The sequence below is a fragment of the Hydra viridissima genome, unplaced genomic scaffold (genome assembly GCF_058129835.1).
Source record: "Hydra viridissima isolate aposymbiotic clone 2 unplaced genomic scaffold, HvirCarnegie_v1 scaffold_9, whole genome shotgun sequence".
NCBI lineage: Eukaryota > Metazoa > Cnidaria > Hydrozoa > Anthoathecata > Hydridae > Hydra > Hydra viridissima.
This window is the reverse complement of record NW_028324308.1, coordinates 14,293,251-14,318,231: the sequence shown is the minus strand read 5'-3', so window position 1 is coordinate 14,318,231 and position 24,981 is coordinate 14,293,251. Positions and strand designations below refer to the sequence as shown.

The 24,981-nt window shown below is 29.4% G+C and overlaps 2 protein-coding genes and 1 pseudogene across 2 annotated transcripts; 1 reads left to right on the top strand and 2 right to left on the bottom strand.

Moving 5' to 3' along the window:
• Nucleotides 1-513: 513 nt before the first annotated feature.
• On the bottom strand, nucleotides 514-1,867 carry LOC149884203 (uncharacterized; annotated as a pseudogene).
• Nucleotides 1,868-7,172: 5,305 nt separating this feature from the next.
• On the top strand, nucleotides 7,173-11,950 carry LOC145185432 (uncharacterized). The gene is made up of 4 exons (XM_090098533.1): nucleotides 7,173-7,746; nucleotides 10,194-10,355; nucleotides 10,846-11,082; nucleotides 11,228-11,950. Exons 1-4 carry the CDS (start codon nucleotides 7,293-7,295, stop codon nucleotides 11,473-11,475), a joined length of 1,101 nt encoding a protein of 366 aa, XP_089954659.1. The 5' UTR covers nucleotides 7,173-7,292; the 3' UTR covers nucleotides 11,476-11,950.
• Nucleotides 11,951-20,647: 8,697 nt separating this feature from the next.
• On the bottom strand, nucleotides 20,648-22,303 carry LOC149884202 (uncharacterized). Its single transcript, XM_090098722.1, has 2 exons — nucleotides 22,075-22,303; nucleotides 20,648-21,918 (listed from the first exon to the last, which is right to left on the bottom strand). The coding sequence occupies exons 1-2, from the start codon at nucleotides 22,301-22,303 to the stop codon at nucleotides 20,648-20,650; spliced, it is 1,500 nt and encodes a 499-aa protein (XP_089954848.1).
• Between the last annotated feature and the right edge of the window lie 2,678 nt (nucleotides 22,304-24,981).

The following is a 24,981-nucleotide window of genomic DNA, read 5'->3' as shown; positions in this document are numbered from 1 at the left end:
CTTTGCACAAAATTTTGACTTATTTTAAATTTTCATCTTTAATCTGCTTTAAACTTCTATTACATTGATATAAACTAACAAATCATTTATTTAGGATATCTAAATTCTATTTTAATTTCCTTCAGAAAGTATGAAAAAAGGTCACTTTGTATCAATTCCAATAGAATTGGTGCAAAGTGACCTTTTTTTTATACTTTCTAAAGCAAAGTGACCTTTTTTTCATACTTTCTAAAGGGAAAATAATTCAAAGGGTAGTTTTATAAAAAACGAAAGATCAATTTTAGTATTTTTTTGCCTTATAAAGAATATAAAATGCTATGATAAAAGAAAACTTGAACACAGCCTCATTAAAAACACAAAAAAGACAAAAAAAGTTCCTTTGTATCTTGGTAAACTTAAGCAAAAAGAATTAAAGATTTCCTATTTAAATAAAAAATCAAATTCAACAAAACACAGTTCAAAAGCCCTACTGAAAGCCTAATTCTGGTATTTTGTAAAGTTTCCTAGTTTTGCTTATTTTTTCCTCTTTGCAATTTTCTTTGAGGCATTGTTATGAGCCTCATTAAATTTCTCTAAATCTTTGATGCTAAGACTTTTAACTGCAAGAACAGAAAGTTTCTTTTTTCGTTTATTTGTTCCTACAGATTCCAAAGATTTAAACTTGTCTTGTAAGAAAACCTTAAAGCTGTCTTCTAGAAGTTCTTTATCATAAGTTTCTCTTTCTCCAAATTTTGTAAGAAGTTCATTGACATTCACTGGATAGACACCGCACTTTCTAAAACTTGATTGTAAATTACTTGCCTGATTTGGCTCTACAGCAGACATTAACTTATTTAAAAGTTCTGGGAAATGTTATTTGTCAAGAGATATTTTTGTGCAGCCAGCAGCTGAATCGTTTTACTCTGTGATAATTTTACGGCCAAGCTGTTTTCAAAGGTTTAAAGAAAGCTACATTTAGGGGTTGAGTTATATGTGTATTATTAGTTAGTATATTAGGTGGTAAACAAACACTCTTCATTTCAATTTCTTCACAGGCATCAACAACTTTTGGAGAGATACCAGATGATAAGTTATCGCCTAATCGAACTTTATCTCATAATGTTTTTTCAAAGAAAGTAAAACTATAGAAAAAAACCACTCTTCAAAAACTACTCCATCAAACCATCCACTTTTAGTACTAAAGTATCTGGCTTCTTTAGGACCTCCTACACATCATGTTGATCACAGATTAGTAGCCTTATAAACAAAAAAAGGTGGTAAAATTTCACCTGCTGCATTACCTGATATCATTATAGAAATAATTGTCTTAGAAGTGTTTCTTATATTTGTGGGGTATTTACTGCCTATTTTTATCAAGCATTTTTTAAAGCCAAGGTCATCGGTTAGTTTTGTTTCATCATAGTTGTATATGTTGCCTGATGGAGCATTTTGTATCGTTTTGGTAAGATGTTGAATATATTTTTTTGAACTTCTTTCATTAACATTAGCTCGTGATTTTTTTATGTTTGGCACAAATTTATTTGTTAGCTCTGGATGTCTTTGTAAAAATTACTTGATTAAATCAGGCCCAGGAAAGACTTAGTTTTCTTTTATTTTTCTACCAGAACTATGGAGATGACTGTTCATCATATGAAGTAAGTCTTCTTTACCAATTGGAAATCCAAATTGACTTAATTGAATGATACATTTGACAAAGGCAGTCTCCTTTGGAAAAATAATACGGTTCACCAGGTTTTAAATTATGCTTTCCTATCAATTTGTAACAAATCGTTCTTCGGCTAACACCATATTTTGTAGTAGCTTGCTCTTGTGTCAGCTTTTTAGATTTTACATTTTCAAAACATTTAGCTAGATCATCCTCTGTATAGCATTAGGTTCCTAATTCAAGATGGTACAGGTAGTCAGTAAAATGGAAAGAAAGATTTTTGTCATTAATCTTCAGTATTCCTCTATAAAAATAGCATAAAATATTGATCATCAAAAATAGTTTATCTAACACCTGTCTAAAAAAATTGTATCTGGAGTTATTTGATTTGTTTATTGTCCTCCGTATGTAATGTAAACGAATATTACACTAAAAAAAAAAGAATTTGTTTTTACTAGTCCACAAAATGTCTTTTTATTTGCCCTAGTCCCAATCTTTGGTGAGCTCAATTTTTGCTTTCAAATGCCTTATTTCTGAAACATTCTGGATGTTCTACCTTGTAATTAATTTTCTGTTAAATGTCTTTTCATAATGCAAGCATCCAAGTTAAAACCTTGTTTTATTTTTTATTAACAGCATTACCTATAAGTTTGTGTTCTTTAATTATAGACTATCTACAACTGTCGGTGTTTTTAGTTTGGCTTCTCACCATTTAGCATTTACTTCCATTTAACATATGGTTACTTCCTGGAGAACAGTGTTTGACTTGTCCCAACAATTCCAGTTAAATAGTAGAAATACAAATCAAGTGTTAGCAAATTTAATTGTCGCAAAAAAATACACTTAGTCATTTTATTTTTACTAATAACAGTGGAATTTATAAAAGTCAGGCCCTACAAGAGTGCCGATGGCGCCCGTGTTGAAATCGGAGAGTGGCGCCCCTTTTCGAGCCAAGAAATTTAATGTTTTGAGAATGCAGCAATTATCGATTTTATTCAAACTTTAATGTTTTGAGAATGCAGCAATTATCGATTTCTGAAACAACACATTGCATTTCTGCGTTGCGATCAATTCTCTGGATTAAGAAACGGTTCACTAATCAAAACTGACGTTTGAATCAACATTACTTTTAAACAAATAAATGAAAGGGCAATCAATAAAAACTTTGAGAAAGGTAAATAAGGTGCTAAGAGATAAATTTTTCGAGCTTTTCTGGCCACCCAATTATAGATGACATTGCCGTAGCTTACCTTTTGCACCAAACCTTTTTCAATCAAAATAATCAAAAGATCAGTAACGATCCTGGCCTATGGTCGAGCGGAGAGAATTTTAAAATCTTCAATTTACTGAACGATTGTTTAACCTCAGCAACTGACACAGGAATAATGTTGAAAATCCGGAGCATGATGTAAACGTACGGAAAAAGGCGTTCAAGCTTCTTTCGATGATCATCATTCTCCAACCAGAAGAATGAAAACATATCGCCAACAATCCTGCTCGCCTCAACTCTTGAATCAATCTGCTGGATCAGATAATCCAAACAAATATTAAAAATATTTAATTCAAATTCTTTTATTTGGCAGTCATGGAAATGGGCTATGTTTAATGCCTCATCGTGAAGCGCTTTGGTTAACAAAAACTAAGCAGATTTCACATTGTCAGTCATTAAAAATGTTTTCTACTTATTGAAAAAAAAAAAATTGCAACGGGTTGTCCGATGCCCCTTCAAGCTTGGCGCCCGGGTCATTTTTCCCATTGTCTCTCCCTCCCCTCTCGAAGGCCCTGATAAAAATTATTTCCTTAACATAACCCCTTTTGTTTGTTTGTTTTAAACAGTACGCATGCTTCGATTTTTAAATATTTTGTAGAATAATAAATAAATCTTTTTAATATAATCTCACAAATTAAAAGAAATCTTCAAAGAAACGAGAGCTTGATTTTCAGATTATGTTAAAAATATAGCATTCTTTTGACCACATATTTATGTAAAACTATATAATGTAATAATACGTTTATGATTTTGCTATTAGAACAGAGCTGTTCAGAAAAAAATACAATGTCACAACTAATTGAGCTCTGTCCCAAAAAGATTTATGATTTAACTTTGATTTAATTGTAAAATCTCTGGGAAAAAAGTCCATTTGAAATAGAGGTGCATTTTTTATCTTTAAAATATTTTTAAGCATTTTTTGATATTACTTCATAATAACAGCTCAAACTTTGTGCCAAAATATCAATAAACGTGGCGGAATTCTGATACAAGACTCAAATAATCTAGCATCAGAGGCGTGTTAATGTCTTACCAAAGAAGGGTAGAAAAAATCAAAATTGAATATAAAATGTCACTTTTTTTGAGTCACAATTTCAAAAAAAGAACAAAACTTGAAATACATCTTCAGGTTTCAGGTTCAGTCTAGATTTTTGTTTAGAAACCTTAACTTCTGATTGCTAAATAAACAACGAAGAGGATACAAAGTGCTTTGAACTTTAAGTGGTGACCTGGAAGTACGTGAATTTTATCCTTAAATCCAAGAATCTGTTCTTAAAGTCACTCCATCATTTTTACCTAAAAAATTACGCTTAACTTTATTCTTTACCTCTATAACTTTTTTCTTTATGTTTATGTACATTTTATAATTTCTTATTTGTCTATATGTGTATATATGTATGTATATGTGAATACATTATAATAACTATTTGACCTATATTTTAACTCTTTTAAAAGTCTGTTTTATAAGTGATACTTACAAATTTTTGTAAAGTCCTACTTTTATTATGTGACTAATTTATTTCTTAAGTTTTTTTATTGTCTTTTCTTTATATTATTTAGGTCATTGCGTTTTATTAGTGAATTACTATTTGCAATGACCAGTGTTTTTTGTAACATCCTTAAAACGAAATATATTGATTGATATTGATTGATTGATTGATTGATTGAAGGTGAATTACAAACTTTAAAGTTGCAACCCAAATTAAACAACAAGAGCTTTTTCTTTCCCTTACAAAAACCCAACTTGAAAATTAAAACAGATACATGGAGAAGTTAAACCAATTAAAAGTAATTGGTGCTCTGGAATAATGTTACGATAAGTATATCCAGCTACGATAACCATATCCAGCTGCGATAAGTATATCCAGTTGCGATAAGTATATCCAGCTGTGATAAGTATATCCAGGAAAAACTGTAAAGTAAGAAAAAGTATCACCATGTAAAATTTGCGATGCCTCCAAATCATGATCAATATCAATATATTTCGTGTTGGCAAAAATGTTACAAAACACAGATCATTTAAAATAGTGAATCACTGATAAAACGCATCGACCTAAATTTGATAAAGAGAGAACAAAAAATAATGTTAAAAATAAATTAATCATACAATGAAAATAGAATTTATACAAAACGGATATAGTAACACACATAAATCAGACTTTTAAAAGAGAGAAAATATAGGTAAAACAAATGATATATGTATTCATATATTTAAGTGTATATATACACATTTATATAAAAAAAAAATTGTAGAATTTAAGAACAAAATGAAGTGTAAACAGTTTTAAACAAAATAAAAGAAATTTAAAACAAAATTTTAGATTATTAAAACTTAATTTTAGAAAAAATTCAATGACGTTGTTATGAGATCAGTTTGAGTAGAGTCTTCAAAACATATTTATTAAGTATAATGTTATGCATAACGAATTAAAAATTCAAGATAAACAATTTGTGCAAAAGTATTATTCAATTTCATGCTCTGAAAAAATTGTTGATCAAGTCTTGATACAAAACTAAATATCTAAGATATATTGAATTAAAAAACTAATGCATTTTTAATGCGTTTACTAGTTACTGGAAAAACATTCATTTAATTCGTTTTTTCTCATTAACAGAGGGAAATCTAATAATAAATTTTCTGGAAGTTTCTGGAAGTTTCTGGAAGTTTCTGGAAGTTTCTGGAAGTTTCTGGAAGTACTTATTTTCGGATAAAGCATTTTAAGATTTCAAGGCAACTTTATCACGTATTTGCCAATTTTTACAAACTTGCAAACTCAATTTTTTCTTTCTGCAATGACTTTTGAAATTGCAGATTTGCATTGTATTTGGTCCATATTTATGACTCCCCAATCACTTTTTTGATTTTTTTTAAAACCTAATCCAAGTTTAACTAAAGGTTGTGATGCGTTTTTTTTTTTTGTCTACTTACAGTTTTACATTTTATATAAATAGATACTTTTAAAAAGTACGCATTAGTTCCTTTTTTTTATTTCATTTGTTAAATCTTTTTCAGCTTCATAATTCTTTAGTAATATCTTTCCAATGATTGAATGAGAATTCCTATGAGTATTTTTATTAAGATGAAAATAATAATTGAGTCATGGTTTTAGATTGAACACACTTTTTAAAATCTTTTATAACAATATTCTTCGTTACGTCTTCTTTATTATTATCCTTTTATTACTTTACGTAAGTATCCCCATAGTTACTTTGAAATAAAACCTTCGAAATATATTCATTCAAAATGTAATTATTTTGATTTACTCTTTTTAAAATTAACAAATTTTTGATATCTAAGAAGCTCTTTCTAAACAGCGATAATTTTTAATCTATAAATAATTGAAAATTTATAAACTAAAAAATAATAATTACAAAGTAAATACTTTTATCTTCTTAAAAATGACCTTTAAAAGTTTTTGGAAAAAAAAGGGCATTTAAAGAAATGTTATTAAAATGTTAGTATAAAAACGAAAAACTTTTTAAACTAAAATGTGAACAAGTTTCTGATGTTAGTTCTCAGTTAATGAAAAGATATATTAAGTCAATGGAAAGTATCAAGTTATCATCCCTTTTATACTTTATTTGTCTTTGGAAAAGTTTATTCATGGCGAGAACCTCGAACTGGTTTTTTATCTGAACATTTGATGAATGATGCAATATGTATTTAAATAACTTTTAAGCGATTATTGGCTTCGTTCAAATATAACAGATCAGGATTAAATATAACAGATCAGGATTTTTGTTTTGCTGTAAACATACAATTAAGACGCAAAAGCTGTTTACACAAAAAAAGAACGCTGCTCTATGTCACCAGTATGTTATTATGCCAGATTACAAATAGTGGTATTCAGAAGCCTCTATAATGAGACCGATTTTTTTTTAGTCTATTACTGACCTTTTTCTATTCTTTCTTACATAATAAATATCATGCTTTATAAAAAAGCAAATTTGCTATAAAATAAATTTTTTAAATTATTTGTAAAGTTCCAATTGTTCTTTACATGAAAAATGTAAAATAAAAATATATAAAGTTGATTAAAAAATTATAAAATTGATATTCAGGATAAAAACCAAAAAGCATGCAACGTTCTAAAATCTGCGACCTTCGAAAAAATAAAAAATTTTCTTACTTAATTTTTTAAAAAAATTGAAAAACGTTGAGAAATATGGATATCTTTTTATTTATTTGATTTTTTTTATTGATGTTAATGCGTAACTTTGTCTAACTTTGTATACTTAAAATTTTTAGGACAGTGCAAATCAGACCTAAGGATTTAACGCATGCGTAATGAAAATAAATAAAAGTGATGGTACGGATTGTCTTGAAAAAATCATGTAAACAAAATTTTCTAAGCTTCGCGTAGAGGACCATAAAAAATGGAAAGTTTTTTCTTTACCTATATAGTATTTACAGCGTTGATACTGAAGTCGTTGAATGCCAGTATTGATGAAGATTGTCCTAAACCTTCGAACGTTTTTAAAAGTACCATAATTAAAGCTCAGGAGTCTATCGCACGAAATGCAACATTAATTGAGAAAATAGAGGACATAGCCAGTGCATCTGTGTGCTATAATCTTTGCTGCAACTACGCTACCTGTAATGTGGCTGTAATACGTTTTGAAAAAGTATACGATGAAGATAATTTAGAAAGTGTAAAGAAAGGTTGTTATTTATTTGATTGTAAAACACCATCTGTTTGCTCTTACAAAGCACAAAAGGATTTTGCAGTTATTACTTTGGATAGGCCTGTTGTGCAACCTCCAGATGCAATTATCGATGAAGACCAACTAACTACTACTACGCATAAAAAATTACTTCCAAATGAAGAAAGTAAGTAAAAAGACTGATTTATTTTCTTTTTAAAATGTATTTTAGATCCATTCTGTCAGCTGAAGATTATAAATTCAAATACCTTGATATTAAATGCTTAGGTATAAATTGTCAAATGATGTTGTCATTAACAACAATACTAATTTACCATCTTTTCAGTTCTTAAAATAAATATAAACTTTATTTGAAAAAATGTGGCGTTCACATTTGTTTTGTATAACATTCTTTTATAAATTTTTGAATCTAAAAGTAGTTTAAGACAATATATTCTTATATTTTCAAAAACATAAACATGAATTTATGTTAAGTTAAGCTATTGAAGTGTTTTGGGCATAATATTGAAGTAATATGATTGAGCAGGCCAATCTTGGATAAAATGTTCTTATAGTAGTGTATCATGTGAAAACCATTTAGAATTCACTTTGAAATAACTAGTGCTTGCTTTGAAGATAATGCCAAAAAGGTCTGTCATAATAAAAATATAGATAATTGTGTTAGTCTTATCATATTTTCCTTTATAAAGATGTGAAAGTTTTTTGATGAAAATACATTAGCGTAAGTTAAGTACTTTAATTTTATGCTGATTTTAATTTATGCTAAGTTTAATTTACACTATTTCTGAATTGCAAAAGCAAAAATTTAAATTTAGTAGAATTTTGGAAATAGCATAACTGATTACAAACAGGTCAAAGTAATAATAATAATAATAATAATAATAATAATAATAATAATAATAATAATAATAATAATAATAATAATAATAATAATAATAATAATAATAATAATAATAATAATAATAATAATAATAATAATAATAATAATAATAATAATAATGATAATAATAATAATAATAATAATAATAATAATAATAATAATAATAATAATAATAATAATAATAATAATAATAATAATAATAATAGTAATAGTAATAATAATAATGATAATAATGATAATAATAATAATAATAATAATAATAATAATAATAATAATAATAATAATAATAATAATAATAATAATAATAATAATAATAATAATAATAATAATAATAATAATAATAATAATAATAATAATAATAATAATAATAATAATAATAATAATAATAATAATAGTAATAGTAATAATAATAATAATAATAATAATAATAATAATAATAATAATAATAATAATAATAATAATAATAATAATAATAATAATAATAATAATAATAATAATAATAATAATGATAATAATGATAATAATGATAATAATAATAATAATAATAATAATAATAATAATAATAATAATAATAATAATAATAATAATAATAATAATAATAATAATAATAATAATAATAATAATAATAATAATAATAATAATAATAATAATAATAATAATAGTAATAATAATAATAATAATAATAATAATAATAATAATAATAATAATAATAATAATAATAATAATAATAATAATAATAATGATAATAATGATAATAATGATAATAATAATAATAATAATAATAATAATAATAATAATAATAATAATAATAATAATAATAATAATAATAATAATAATAATAATAATAATAATAATAATAATAATAATAATAATAATAATAATAATAATAATAATAATAATAACAATAACAATAACAATAACAATAACAATAACAATAACAATAATAATAATAATAATAATAATAATAATAATAATAATAATAATAATAATAATAATAATAATAATAATAATAATAATAATAATAATAATAATAATAATAATAATAATAATAATGATAATAATGATAATAATGATAATAATAATAATAATAATAATAATAATAATAATAATAATAATAATAATAATAATAATAATAATAATAATAATAATAATAATAATAATAATAATAATAATAATAATAATAATAATAATAATGATAATAATGATAATAATGATAATAATAATAATAATAATAATAATAATAATAATAATAATAATAATAATAATAATAATAATAATAATAATAATAATAATAATAATAATAATAACAATAACAATAACAATAAAAATAATAATAATAATAATACTAATAATAATAATAAATTTTTTATACTTTTAATTATTCATTAGAAATATAAAGAATAACTTTTAGTTAGCTTTAAGTTATTTTAGGGTCTAGATTATTTCAGATTAGATTATTTCCTATTTTTTACATTTTACTTTTTGTAGTATGAGAATGGAAATTTGTTTGAGTTATTTATGAAAAAATAAATACAATAATAGATGTAAAAGGTAGAAAATAACTTAAATAACAGAAAAAAAAGGTAGAAAATATATGTAATGATAGATGAAAAAGGTAGAAAATTAGTGATCTATATTTTTTGTTTCTCATATTCTGATTAAGGAGACATTTTGGTAACTATAGTATTGATTTTCCATTATTCAAAATATCTTTTTATGTGTGAATTCTATAGAATGTCCTGTTGGAGTTCCTGTGGCAATGTGCTCTTACATTCCTTGTGAAAAAGCAACATGTCCTGGTGATAGTTCTGCTGTGTGTAGAAATAGCTTTTGTGGTGGATGTAAAGCAGTTTTCTATACCCAATCAGGAGAAAAATCTAATTGCGTATTAAAAGGTAAATTGAGTTTGTTCATGCTTCTATTGACTTTTTTTTTTTTTTTTTGATTTGCTTCATTTTCTTTTTCTATTACGTTCTATAAACAATGTTTAAATCGTGAATTTAATTTTTCCTATTATATGTGTTTGAGTGTTATAAAATACTTTTTACTTTGTTAACATTTTAAGGAGTTTAAAAAATAAACTAGGCAGACTGAAAGTGTTTTTTAACAAATAAGAGGTGGTTTTACACATCTCTTGAGATTTAAGGGAAATGACCTTACTGGTTTTTATATGTTTTGATTAATGTAACTTGTATCATCTGTAATATTATAGAGTATTAAGTTTTATGGAAGATTCGTAGATAATTGTTAATTGAAAAAAAATAGTACATAGATAAGTAATTTTTTTTTTTTTTTTTTGTGTTTGTTGTAATTATTGTTGCATAAATATAGCTATCTGTTTTAACAATGGTTGAATTTTTAGTTAACTGTTTTTGTTTCCTTTAGAACAAAATAATGAAGAGAGGCACAATGGACAAGCTACCAAGGAGAGCCACAATGAACAAGTTACAAAAGAGAGCCACAATGAACAAGAGCTGACAGTTTCAGCTTCAGATGAGCAAGAAGAACCAAAGGAGCATCTTCTAGTAAACTACTTAAAAAGCGAAAATAATAAAAAGGCAGATAATAATTCAAGTGATCCTTACTACAGTTCAGATAGGAGAGATTGGGAAGATCAACCTGGTTAGTTATTTATTGTTCAGTTTTTTTTTCTTCGCTTTTTACTCTTTTTGGTTAAAGTAAGATTTTTTTTGGTTGGTTGCATGATTTGTTTTCTTTTTACACTCTGTGTTGTTTTTATTATTTAACTTTTTATTACTAATATTAGGTCAAGAGCATATAGTTGAATACCCTGTTAATGATTCTACAAACTCAACTCCTCCAGCTCGCATTATCATTAATGATGTAAAACTCATTCAAAGTTCCCTGATTTCTGTGCCTCTGATGGTTGCTCTCATTATCTCACTACTTCTACTTGTTGGTCTGACATATCATGTGAAATGTGGTAGGCGAGGCAAGCCGAAAAAGGTTGCTGTTGATGATGGAGACTACCTCATTAATGGAATGTATTTATGATAAACGTCTACATTAACAATGCGTTTCATGACGGATTGTATTAGTAATAAGCTTCGACGTTAGTACGTTTGTTAAAGGAATATGTCGTAATTATAATAATCGTGACGTGCGTTAAAGAACGGAAAAGGTCAGTAAATGCAAAAACCTTATTATTCCCACACTACAATTTCTTTCTAAAACTGTATGAGGCAAGAAGTTTAGAAATGTATGTTGTTTTTGCTCATTTCACTCGCAACTTGCTTTAACTTGCTCCAAACCAGATGCTCTTTTAATTTAGGTGTTGTGGATTATTTTTTGTACATTAATTTATTGGTTGGTTTTTACAAATCTTGTTTATAAGAGTTTTTCAGATAAAAATAAACTCTTAAAAATTACACTTTTTATCTTGTTTTTTAAATGCGTAATGTTTTTAAAACAATACATCTTTAACTGTAGTTATTTACGATTTATCTAAGATATATACAACGTAATAGCATAATAGTTATTAATTAAACTTATTTTTCTTAAGTTTGTACACTCAATCCAAGTTGTTTTTTTAATATTTCTTATTTTCGAGGGTGTATTGAATATTTCATTCAAATACTTCATCAAAGCTGTTATAGGAGACATTTTATTCGATCGGTTTAAAAGAATTTAAAAAGCGTAATAAGTCAAAATCATACAGCGCACCAAACACCTGAAAAGGTTTCTTTGACGATAAACCAAAATAATGTGCTCATAATGGTAGACCAATGTTTAATGTCTTTTACTACAACATGCTCTGTGTTGGTTTCCTTCACAAAGCATAAACCAATTATGACTAGCACATGTAGACAAATAAGGAAATGCCAAAAACCTCATCAATCAAGTCTTAAGCTTCGCTTATCATTAAAAGTTCATCTCCGTCATACTTTTTTCTTCAAATCTCTTAGTTTGAAGCTCACAAAGAAAAACCTAATCAAAGTCAACAGAAAGCAAATGCTTACAGACAGCTATCAGCCCCACAATCCTTTGCACAGGGCCTCTTGGTGTCATGAGTTACATACTGAATTTTTTTTTAACCCTTCCTTAATTTCATTCCTTTGAATTGTCCAAACTAATTGGAGATTATTTGATTTTTCTGTTTGAAATGAAGTCTGGATTGATTTTTGCCATTTTGTTTAACTCCAACAGAATAAGCAACTAATGGCTGAATTTTAGCCCTAGATTCTGAATTCTCAAAAAACATTTTTCTATGAATTGCTTTTTACCTGGTTTGATATTTTTTCTAATACCTAATTGATCTTTGTGGTAGAAATGATAGACTGTAACCTTCGCTTACCTAGAAGTTTCGTTTACCTAGAAGATTAGTTAGAAATTTCTTGTGATAAGACTCAATTCTTTTAGGTTGTTTCAACTGAAAAAGAAATAATGGCCTTCGCAAGCAAAGCCAGAAAAATCGACTTTACACGTCCTTATATTTATTAGTTCTTAAGGAAAACATAATTTGTACAATTATTTTGAAAACTACTTAATCACTGAGTTAAATAAGCAATTCTAAAGATTTCAAATTTGAGTTTTTTAATGAAAACTGTAAAACTAAACATAATAGACAAGTTTCAAATATGTAGTTTGTTTCAATATCCCTAATAAACTATTCTTATTTCATTAAAACTACCTTTTTGTTGAATATGTATTTACATACTGAATATGCATTTATATACTGAATATATACTAACTAAGCATCTGCGTCTCGTTATTTTTTTTATTTGAGACGAGACGAGACGATGATATCCGGGACACAATTTTTAAAAACCGAAAGAAAAGTTATTGTCCCGGTTTATAACTTCATTCCGGGACAGTTTATTCGTCAATTTTTTCCGGGACATTTCTTGTCTCGTTATGCTTGTTCCGGTTCATTTCAGAGAAAACGATTCCGAGACGCAGGCCCTTAATACTAACACATTAATAACATATGAAAAAATATATTTTTAAGAATATATAAAAAAGGTATGTAGCAGTCTAAAACAACACATAAAAGTAGAATTGCCACAAAACATAATCCCTATGACGAAGGAAAGACGTAAAATTTTCGTCTTCCCTAAGACCAATAAAATTTGTATTGTTAACATAGAAAATAAAAGAGGCTTTTTCTTTCGAAAGAATATTAGAAATCGCTCAAAAATTAAAAACAGTACAGGCTCTTTAAATTATTAAACATGAGAATTGATTATTTTTAAACTGATTTCAAAAGTAAAAATGTTGTTTGTCATTTATTTAAAAAACTTGATGTAGCAGTATTTCTATAAAAAATATTATTAAAAATATTTCTTTCATCACGGTTATTATTATGTGTAAACTTATTGAGATTTACGTTCGTTTAATTAGAATAAATAAACTTGTGTTCATCGCACAAATTTTTCGTAACTATTCATTAATAAAAGCTGAAGACTCTCAACTTGTTATTGATCCCATAAGTAAAACCTTATTTTGGGTATTTTTAACAATCTTTTTAAGTAACATATACAGTTTTTGGGTGTTTTTAGCAAGCTTTTTAAGTAACATCTACGGTTTAAGCCAAATCTACCGTCTACAGTTTTAGCCAAAAGCGAGAAACTGATCTGTAAAGCTAAACATACAGATGAAGCCATTTCACTATGTACAATATCCAGGGAGTGCAGTAACTTATTAACGAATTTTAACATACTTTAAAAAATTACTGAAAAATCCTGTACGATATTCTTCGTTGAAATTTCTAGATTCTGCTGAAGCATTAATAACATATGAAATAAGCACAAGTTAGCTAACAGATTCTTAGAAAAAATCCAACAGTTCAATAATTTATTGACCAGTATTGTATTGAATGATTTTCTTTCGGACAACAAAAAATTTAAACTAAGAACTTCATATATCACTAAAAAAAAACTAGATTTTCAGGTTTGTTGATCAAAAAAAGAGAAGGTCCTCTGTAATGTTATACTTCATGCCAAGTTGCGGCCTCTTCAAAGTATCAAAATCATAATTCATCGATAGCCTGAGGCCGCATCTCAGATAAGATCAATACATTTAATGTGGCAATAAGACATATATATATTTTAATAAAAACTTTTGAAAAAGCTTAAGACGAATAGGTTTTCTCCTGCATGACGACTGTTTAGCTTCGATAAAACAGATCTCATCACTGTTCAATGCTGATATCTCAGCGAAAAAGCTGAATTAGCAGAGATTGCAAAACGTTTTGGAAATATTAACCGTCTGCAAGTGTTAATATTTCCAAAACGTTTTAAAAGTTCGTAACATCGTTATGCTTTTCTCGTAAGTTCTAAAAGACTCTGTCATCAGCTCGTTGTCGATCAAGCCACTGCCAGGACTGACTTTCCACACCCTGTGAAAATGACCCGTTAAACTTCACGGCGAAAATAGAAGAAACCCTTTCTTGGGAGATCCATACATACCATGTAGATAAAACCCCAAAACTTTTGAAAAATGCGTCAACCGAGATGATCATCTCGAGCTTTTAAATTGACTTTTATCGATCCACCGAGTGCATTTTAATTCGATCTACCATGTGCGTTTTTGGAAGCGTGGTTTTTAAAAACAATATCTACTTTTTAAAACGTTCAAAGTTACACGTAAACAAATCCATCAGTTTTATCATTTTTCCCCGACAGGTAAATGAACTCGACTCAGATTTTCCGCGCATTCGGTACAACTTTTTTATTTTTTTATTTTTTACCAGATTCAGCTAATACTTTATACTTCAATTAAGGCTTGTAACAAAATTGGATCGCCTCTGTTCACGGCAGTATTTGATTCTGTAAAACTACAGTTGTTCTTAATTTACCTAAACATAACTTGTGTGTAGAGTATTTCACAAAAAGCCACGAACTCGGTCTAACTGTCGGCTTACATAGGTATCATTTGGATTCGTCAAAATCCAGACCGCGAAAATTAAAACTAAATTAATTTTAAAATAACTTAATTATTTTAATTATTTCAAAAATTTTATTTTAAAAATTAATTATTTTAAAAATTTAAAAAAAAATTAAAAATTAATTTTTTTAAAAATTTAAAAAAAAATTAAAAATTAATTATTTTAAAAGTTTAAAAAAAAATTAAAAATTAATTATTTTAAAAATCTAAAAAAAAATTAAAAATTAATTATTTTAAAAATCTAAAAAAAAATTAAAAATTAATTATTTTAAAAGTTTAAAAAAAAATTAAAAATTAATTATTTTAAAAATCTAAAAAAAAATTAAAAATTAATTATTTTAAAAATTTAAAAAAAAATTAAAAATCAAAGATAAAAATAAAAACCGCGAAACTTAAGAGCGATGTTAAAAATCAGATTAAAACTCGACATTAGGTTTAAAATTTATAAAGAAAGGCTTGAAAATTAAAAAAGTATTGAAACGTAGAAAATTGAAAATCAAACGCGTATCGACAAAACGTGTCGTAAAATGCAAACGTCTCAAAAATTTTGATCATTAAGGCAGTTAAGAGTCTGCGCATCAGACATAGGGATTGGGGACGAGGAAAATAACTGACGATCATGAAACGTCTAGTTTCCTGATAATGTGCGATAAACACGGAAATTTAAATGGCACTCCGTTTATAACTTTTACATGTTATACGAAAACCGTTTAACAAAAGTGACTAATATATTGACTAATCTTTAAATTTGGAAGTTAAGTCGTTATTTGATTTCTCTGTTATTAATTCGACGAAGCTAGGGACTGAAACTTAGAGAATATCTTCTTGGTCATTTTTACTAAACTTTTACTGTTTAGAAAAAAAAAACCACTTCGTTTTAGTTCAATGCATCGAATATGAAAAGAAAAAGGGGCTTTTTAAAATCTATTTTTATGGTGTTTTTAAACTGTTGGCGTACTTCCAACCTCCCGAGCCTCTTCAATTGAAAGCTTGAATTTGTGAACTTGTGTGAGGTAATATATTTCCAGGCAAACATTAAATAGCAAAAAATTATGGAATTAGACATAGCGTTACGGACTGAACTACGGCTATTCAGTTTCTGTGGTGTTTAATGATTAGAGAAAGATAAGCTTCATCAACTATTTCTTCCGCGATTTTTATTTCCGAGAACTTTTACTTTAAAAGAATGAACCTTACAAAGTAAAAAGGTTCTCAAATAAAAAAACATCAGAAAAAAAACTCCGGAATAAAGATAGGTAGAGTTTAAGGAAAACGCTAACTTTTGATGTTGCCATCAACATCATTCGCCCCGTCTATACAGCTAAATACCCATACTAAAAACATTCGTATGATGAACCAACTTAGAGGAGCTTACATCTAAAGTTGACACATAAGGAAGTGCAACAAGCCAAATATTTCATTCACAAAGTTTCCGCATTCTTTAAGCACGCATTCAGGTACGCCGAGATTGAAAACAAATTTGCCAGACTTCTTTAAAATAAAGATAAAAGCTTTGCAACGCAAAAACCCACCCACTTGATAAAATTAGTGGTTTAGCAGCATTGTATAAAAAGAAGTCTCTAACTTGATCGAACATTCTGAAACTTGCTGGCAAGACAGAAGAAAGGTAGGTTTTTACCTTTTTAAAAAGTCAATTTTTGATCAGTAGTTATCGATAAGTTTTTATTAATCAAAGCATAGCTTGAGCTCGAAAAACTCTCTACATCAGTTTCCTCCAATTAAAATAAAAAACGAGGAGATTTTCATCTTTTCATGTTTTGTTCTGACTCTTGGATTAAAATAGGGCTTCAAATAACATTTTAAAAACTTCAAACAAGGGACCCTCACTTCGGGTATTGGAAAAATAAGAAATTAATTTATATAAACATACTATTGAGCGAAAAATGTTTTACTTTTAGCAGAATGAAATCGTTTCATTTGCTTGGTATTTTTGTTATTGTTAATCAAATCAACGCACGTGTTCTTGATGCATTTCCTGGTGAAATGACTACCAACGAACAAGATGGCGACATGGAAAGTACCTTAATGAGCAACGATGAAGAAACTCCGGAAAAGAAAAATAACGGTGAGATATTGTTACATAAATTACAAGCAAAAAACAATGCTAATAAAGTAAATAGACGATCACAAAGTAATCCTTTTCTATAAAATTGATAGATTAAAACTAAACAAAATTGAGATATTCATATAGAAACATTACAACGCCAAGTATATGACCAACTATTCAAGTAAGGCAGCTTGAACCAAAGGGAGTTTATGATAAATAATTTTTGTACTTTCTCATTAGATCAATCAATACAAAAAACATTCCAAAACTATGAACGAAACAACTTATGTGGCAACACGGCATACGACGCCAAGTCGTATTTCTGTAAAGAAGGGAATCTTTACGAACATAACCTTTACGAAACATGCAGTGGAAATGTATATCTCAAAAAAGAGAACTTTTGCCACGGCGGTAAACCTTATCTGAAGAACCAATACCAGGTGTGCGGAGAGAGCGTGTACGACATCAAGTCCCAGTTCTGCAACGGCGGTAAGATGTACGAAAACAGTCTCTACGAAGTGTGCGGCGACAACGTTTATCTCACCAGTGAAAACTTTTGCCACGGCGGTAAGCCTTACCTGAAGAACCAATACCAGGTGTGCGGAGAGAGCGTGTACGACATCAAGTCCCAGTTCTGCAACGGCGGTAAGATGTACGAAAACAGTCTCTACGAAGTGTGCGGCGACAACGTTTATCTCACCAGTGAAAACTTTTGCCACGGCGGTAAGCCTTACCTGAAGAACCAATACCAGGTGTGCGGAGAGAGCGTGTACGACATCAAGTCCCAGTTCTGCAACGGCGGTAAGATGTACGAAAACAGTCTCTACGAAGTGTGCGGCGACAACGTTTATCTCACCAGTGAAAACTTTTGCCACGGCGGTAAGCCTTACCTGAAGAACCAATACCAGGTGTGCGGAGAGAGCGTGTACGACATCAAGTCCCAGTTCTGCAACGGCGGTAAGATGTACGAAAACAGTCTCTACGAAGTATGCGGCGACAACGTTTATCTCACCAGTGAAAACTTTTGCCACGGCGGTAAGCCTTACCTGAAGAACCAATACCAGGTGTGCGGAGAGAGCGTGTACGACATCAAGTCCCAGTTCTGCAACGGCGGTAAGATGTACGAAAACAGTCTCTACGAAGTGTGCGGCGACAACGTTTATCTCACCAGTGAAAACTTTTGCCACGGCGGTAAGCCTTACCTGAAGAACCAATACCAGGTGTGCGGAGAGAGCGTGTACGACATCAAGTCCCAGTTCTGCAACGGCGGTAAGATGTACGAAAACAGTCTCTACGAAGTGTGCGGCGACAACGTTTATCTCACCAGTGAAAACTTTTGCCACGGCGGTAAGCCTTACCTGAAGAACCAATACCAGGTGTGCGGAGAGAGCGTGTACAACATCAAGTCTCAAATCTGCAAAGGAGGTCGATACATTCAAAAAGCTTATCATCCTCGAAAGCGTCTTTACAGTCAAGACGTCGTTGAAGCGCTAAGTGAGAACTTTTTCTGACGCAGGATTTTAAGAGTTAAATACGCTAAATGTTAGTTTTTTTTAACTTTTTTGTTGGCTATCGATGATTTTGTAATACGATTTCCACTAAGTCTTGTTTATTTTAGAAATAACATATTTGAGAATTTGAATTGACTTTTATTTTCATGTTTTCTGTAATTTCACGATCACGCCGATTTGTAACTTTTCATGGCGTGATTGTGATTTTACCAGGCCTTGCGTATTTTCTTTGATCTGTTAGTCCTTTAGAGGTAATTACAGTTTTGAGGTAAAATATCAGATTTTATAACCAACTTTAACTAAGCTCTTCAACATTAGAAACAATTTCATGGTTACATGATCGCAGGATCGCTGGAAGAAACATTGAGAGCACAATGTCAGTAACACGTATAAGCAAGATGACATTAAAGAGATGACGTTAGAAAGACTTTTTAAGTAAAGATTGATAAGACTTGAATTTAATTTAAAAGTTAAAAAAAAAAAAAAAAAAGAATTAATTTAGGTAATATGCGTTAGAGGAACAGTAAACTTTGGTAATGACATGCTAGACGGTTGGGACTCATTGAAATATTTTTAGGCTCAAAATGATGTTTAATAATAAGATGGTTGGAAAAATAAAATCTATCAAGTTTAAGTTCAAAAATTAAAAGAGCTTTTTCAAAAATTGTTGGAAGAGGTTCTTATTTTATATTTGGCTGTGGAGGATCAAGTTTTAATCAACTTAACATAAAAATAATTGGTTGAAATGTGTATATAAATATTAAATAAAGTTAAGTTTAATAAATACCTTTAGGAAAAAGATATTTTTCTTTTTTTTGACTGTTTTTCTTATATTTTAGGATGAACTTTACTTAGCCAGAGTTTAATGAAATCCCAAACTTATATGCTCAATTAAAAACTTTAAGAAATGATGAAATAATTTGCGTTCATCTTTCCATTTCTATTTAAATGCTAATTACAAATTTTTAACTCTAACGCATATAAACTACATTAAATTCTGAGAACTTCATCAAACGATCTGAATCATTTTATTTTAATCGAAATATTTATTATATTATATATTATATTTTTTAAAAATAAATATTTTTGAAAAACTCTGTTTACTCTCCCTCTATTCAACGATCCAGACAAAACCCTCGGTGACCAATTGTTATAAACAATAGTTATGTGAATTTTAATAGAACATTAAAAACTGACATATGGTCTTTTAAATTAATCAAAATCTAAAAGTCCAGTTGACTAAAATTCAAGTCTTATCAATCTTTACTTAAAAAGTCTTTCTAACGTCATCTCTTTAATGTCATCTTGCTTATACGTGTTACTGACATTGTGCTCTCAATGTTTCTTCCAGCGATCCTGCGATCATGTAACCATGAAATTGTTTCTAATGTTGAAGAGCTTAGTTAAAGTTGGTTATAAAATCTGATATTTTACCTCAAAACTGTAATTACCTCTAAAGGACTAACAGATCAAAGAAAATACGCAAGGCCTGGTAAAATCACAATCACGCCATGAAAAGTTACAAATCGGCGTGATCGTGAAATTACAGAAAACATGAAAATAAAAGTCAATTCAAATTCTCAAATATGTTATTTCTAAAATAAACAAGACTTAGTGGAAATCGTATTACAAAATCATCGATAGCCAACAAAAAAGTTAAAAAAAACTAACATTTAGCGTATTTAACTCTTAAAATCCTGCGTCAGAAAAAGTTCTCACTTAGCGCTTCAACGACGTCTTGACTGTAAAGACGCTTTCGAGGATGATAAGCTTTTTGAATGTATCGACCTCCTTTGCAGATTTGAGACTTGATGTTGTACACGCTCTCTCCGCACACCTGGTATTGGTTCTTCAGGTAAGGCTTACCGCCGTGGCAAAAGTTTTCACTGGTGAGATAAACGTTGTCGCCGCACACTTCGTAGAGACTGTTTTCGTACATCTTACCGCCGTTGCAGAACTGGGACTTGATGTCGTACACGCTCTCTCCGCACACCTGGTATTGGTTCTTCAGGTAAGGCTTACCGCCGTGGCAAAAGTTTTCACTGGTGAGATAAACGTTGTCGCCGCACACTTCGTAGAGACTGTTTTCGTACATCTTACCGCCGTTGCAGAACTGGGACTTGATGTCGTACACGCTCTCTCCGCACACCTGGTATTGGTTCTTCAGGTAAGGCTTACCGCCGTGGCAAAAGTTTTCACTGGTGAGATAAACGTTGTCGCCGCATACTTCGTAGAGACTGTTTTCGTACATCTTACCGCCGTTGCAGAACTGGGACTTGATGTCGTACACGCTCTCTCCGCACACCTGGTATTGGTTCTTCAGGTAAGGCTTACCGCCGTGGCAAAAGTTTTCACTGGTGAGATAAACGTTGTCGCCGCACACTTCGTAGAGACTGTTTTCGTACATCTTACCGCCGTTGCAGAACTGGGACTTGATGTCGTACACGCTCTCTCCGCACACCTGGTATTGGTTCTTCAGGTAAGGCTTACCGCCGTGGCAAAAGTTTTCACTGGTGAGATAAACGTTGTCGCCGCACACTTCGTAGAGACTGTTTTCGTACATCTTACCGCCGTTGCAGAACTGGGACTTGATGTCGTACACGCTCTCTCCGCACACCTGGTATTGGTTCTTCAGGTAAGGCTTACCGCCGTGGCAAAAGTTTTCACTGGTGAGATAAACGTTGTCGCCGCACACTTCGTAGAGACTGTTTTCGTACATCTTACCGCCGTTGCAGAACTGGGACTTGATGTCGTACACGCTCTCTCCGCACACCTGGTATTGGTTCTTCAGATAAGGTTTACCGCCGTGGCAAAAGTTCTCTTTTTTGAGATATACATTTCCACTGCATGTTTCGTAAAGGTTATGTTCGTAAAGATTCCCTTCTTTACAGAAATACGACTTGGCGTCGTATGCCGTGTTGCCACATAAGTTGTTTCGTTCATAGTTTTGGAATGTTTTTTGTATTGATTGATCTAATGAGAAAGTACAAAAATTATTTATCATAAACTCCCTTTGGTTCAAGCTGCCTTACTTGAATAGTTGGTCATATACTTGGCGTTGTAATGTTTCTATATGAATATCTCAATTTTGTTTAGTTTTAATCTATCAATTTTATAGAAAAGGATTACTTTGTGATCGTCTATTTACTTTATTAGCATTGTTTTTTGCTTGTAATTTATGTAACAATATCTCACCGTTATTTTTCTTTTCCGGAGTTTCTTCATCGTTGCTCATTAAGGTACTTTCCATGTCGCCATCTTGTTCGTTGGTAGTCATTTCACCAGGAAATGCATCAAGAACACGTGCGTTGATTTGATTAACAATAACAAAAATACCAAGCAAATGAAACGATTTCATTCTGCTAAAAGTAAAACATTTTTCGCTCAATAGTATGTTTATATAAATTAATTTCTTATTTTTCCAATACCCGAAGTGAGGGTCCCTTGTTTGAAGTTTTTAAAATGTTATTTGAAGCCCTATTTTAATCCAAGAGTCAGAACAAAACATGAAAAGATGAAAATCTCCTCGTTTTTTATTTTAATTGGAGGAAACTGATGTAGAGAGTTTTTCGAGCTCAAGCTATGCTTTGATTAATAAAAACTTATCGATAACTACTGATCAAAAATTGACTTTTTAAAAAGGTAAAAACCTACCTTTCTTCTGTCTTGCCAGCAAGTTTCAGAATGTTCGATCAAGTTAGAGACTTCTTTTTATACAATGCTGCTAAACCACTAATTTTATCAAGTGGGTGGGTTTTTGCGTTGCAAAGCTTTTATCTTTATTTTAAAGAAGTCTGGCAAATTTGTTTTCAATCTCGGCGTACCTGAATGCGTGCTTAAAGAATGCGGAAACTTTGTGAATGAAATATTTGGCTTGTTGCACTTCCTTATGTGTCAACTTTAGATGTAAGCTCCTCTAAGTTGGTTCATCATACGAATGTTTTTAGTATGGGTATTTAGCTGTATAGACGGGGCGAATGATGTTGATGGCAACATCAAAAGTTAGCGTTTTCCTTAAACTCTACCTATCTTTATTCCGGAGTTTTTTTTCTGATGTTTTTTTATTTGAGAACCTTTTTACTTTGTAAGGTTCATTCTTTTAAAGTAAAAGTTCTCGGAAATAAAAATCGCGGAAGAAATAGTTGATGAAGCTTATCTTTCTCTAATCATTAAACACCACAGAAACTGAATAGCCGTAGTTCAGTCCGTAACGCTATGTCTAATTCCATAATTTTTTGCTATTTAATGTTTGCCTGGAAATATATTACCTCACACAAGTTCACAAATTCAAGCTTTCAATTGAAGAGGCTCGGGAGGTTGGAAGTACGCCAACAGTTTAAAAACACCATAAAAATAGATTTTAAAAAGCCCCTTTTTCTTTTCATATTCGATGCATTGAACTAAAACGAAGTGGTTTTTTTTTTCTAAACAGTAAAAGTTTAGTAAAAATGACCAAGAAGATATTCTCTAAGTTTCAGTCCCTAGCTTCGTCGAATTAATAACAGAGAAATCAAATAACGACTTAACTTCCAAATTTAAAGATTAGTCAATATATTAGTCACTTTTGTTAAACGGTTTTCGTATAACATGTAAAAGTTATAAACGGAGTGCCATTTAAATTTCCGTGTTTATCGCACATTATCAGGAAACTAGACGTTTCATGATCGTCAGTTATTTTCCTCGTCCCCAATCCCTATGTCTGATGCGCAGACTCTTAACTGCCTTAATGATCAAAATTTTTGAGACGTTTGCATTTTACGACACGTTTTGTCGATACGCGTTTGATTTTCAATTTTCTACGTTTCAATACTTTTTTAATTTTCAAGCCTTTCTTTATAAATTTTAAACCTAATGTCGAGTTTTAATCTGATTTTTAACATCGCTCTTAAGTTTCGCGGTTTTTATTTTTATCTTTGATTTTTAATTTTTTTTTAAATTTTTAAAATAATTAATTTTTAATTTTTTTTTAGATTTTTAAAATAATTAATTTTTAATTTTTTTTTAAACTTTTAAAATAATTAATTTTTAATTTTTTTTTAGATTTTTAAAATAATTAATTTTTAATTTTTTTTTAGATTTTTAAAATAATTAATTTTTAATTTTTTTTTAAACTTTTAAAATAATTAATTTTTAATTTTTTTTTAAATTTTTAAAAAAATTAATTTTTAATTTTTTTTTAAATTTTTAAAATAATTAATTTTTAAAATAAAATTTTTGAAATAATTAAAATAATTAAGTTATTTTAAAATTAATTTAGTTTTAATTTTCGCGGTCTGGATTTTGACGAATCCAAATGATACCTATGTAAGCCGACAGTTAGACCGAGTTCGTGGCTTTTTGTGAAATACTCTACACACAAGTTATGTTTAGGTAAATTAAGAACAACTGTAGTTTTACAGAATCAAATACTGCCGTGAACAGAGGCGATCCAATTTTGTTACAAGCCTTAATTGAAGTATAAAGTATTAGCTGAATCTGGTAAAAAATAAAAAAATAAAAAAGTTGTACCGAATGCGCGGAAAATCTGAGTCGAGTTCATTTACCTGTCGGGGAAAAATGATAAAACTGATGGATTTGTTTACGTGTAACTTTGAACGTTTTAAAAAGTAGATATTGTTTTTAAAAACCACGCTTCCAAAAACGCACATGGTAGATCGAATTAAAATGCACTCGGTGGATCGATAAAAGTCAATTTAAAAGCTCGAGATGATCATCTCGGTTGACGCATTTTTCAAAAGTTTTGGGGTTTTATCTACATGGTATGTATGGATCTCCCAAGAAAGGGTTTCTTCTATTTTCGCCGTGAAGTTTAACGGGTCATTTTCACAGGGTGTGGAAAGTCAGTCCTGGCAGTGGCTTGATCGACAACGAGCTGATGACAGAGTCTTTTAGAACTTACGAGAAAAGCATAACGATGTTACGAACTTTTAAAACGTTTTGGAAATATTAACACTTGCAGACGGTTAATATTTCCAAAACGTTTTGCAATCTCTGCTAATTCAGCTTTTTCGCTGAGATATCAGCATTGAACAGTGA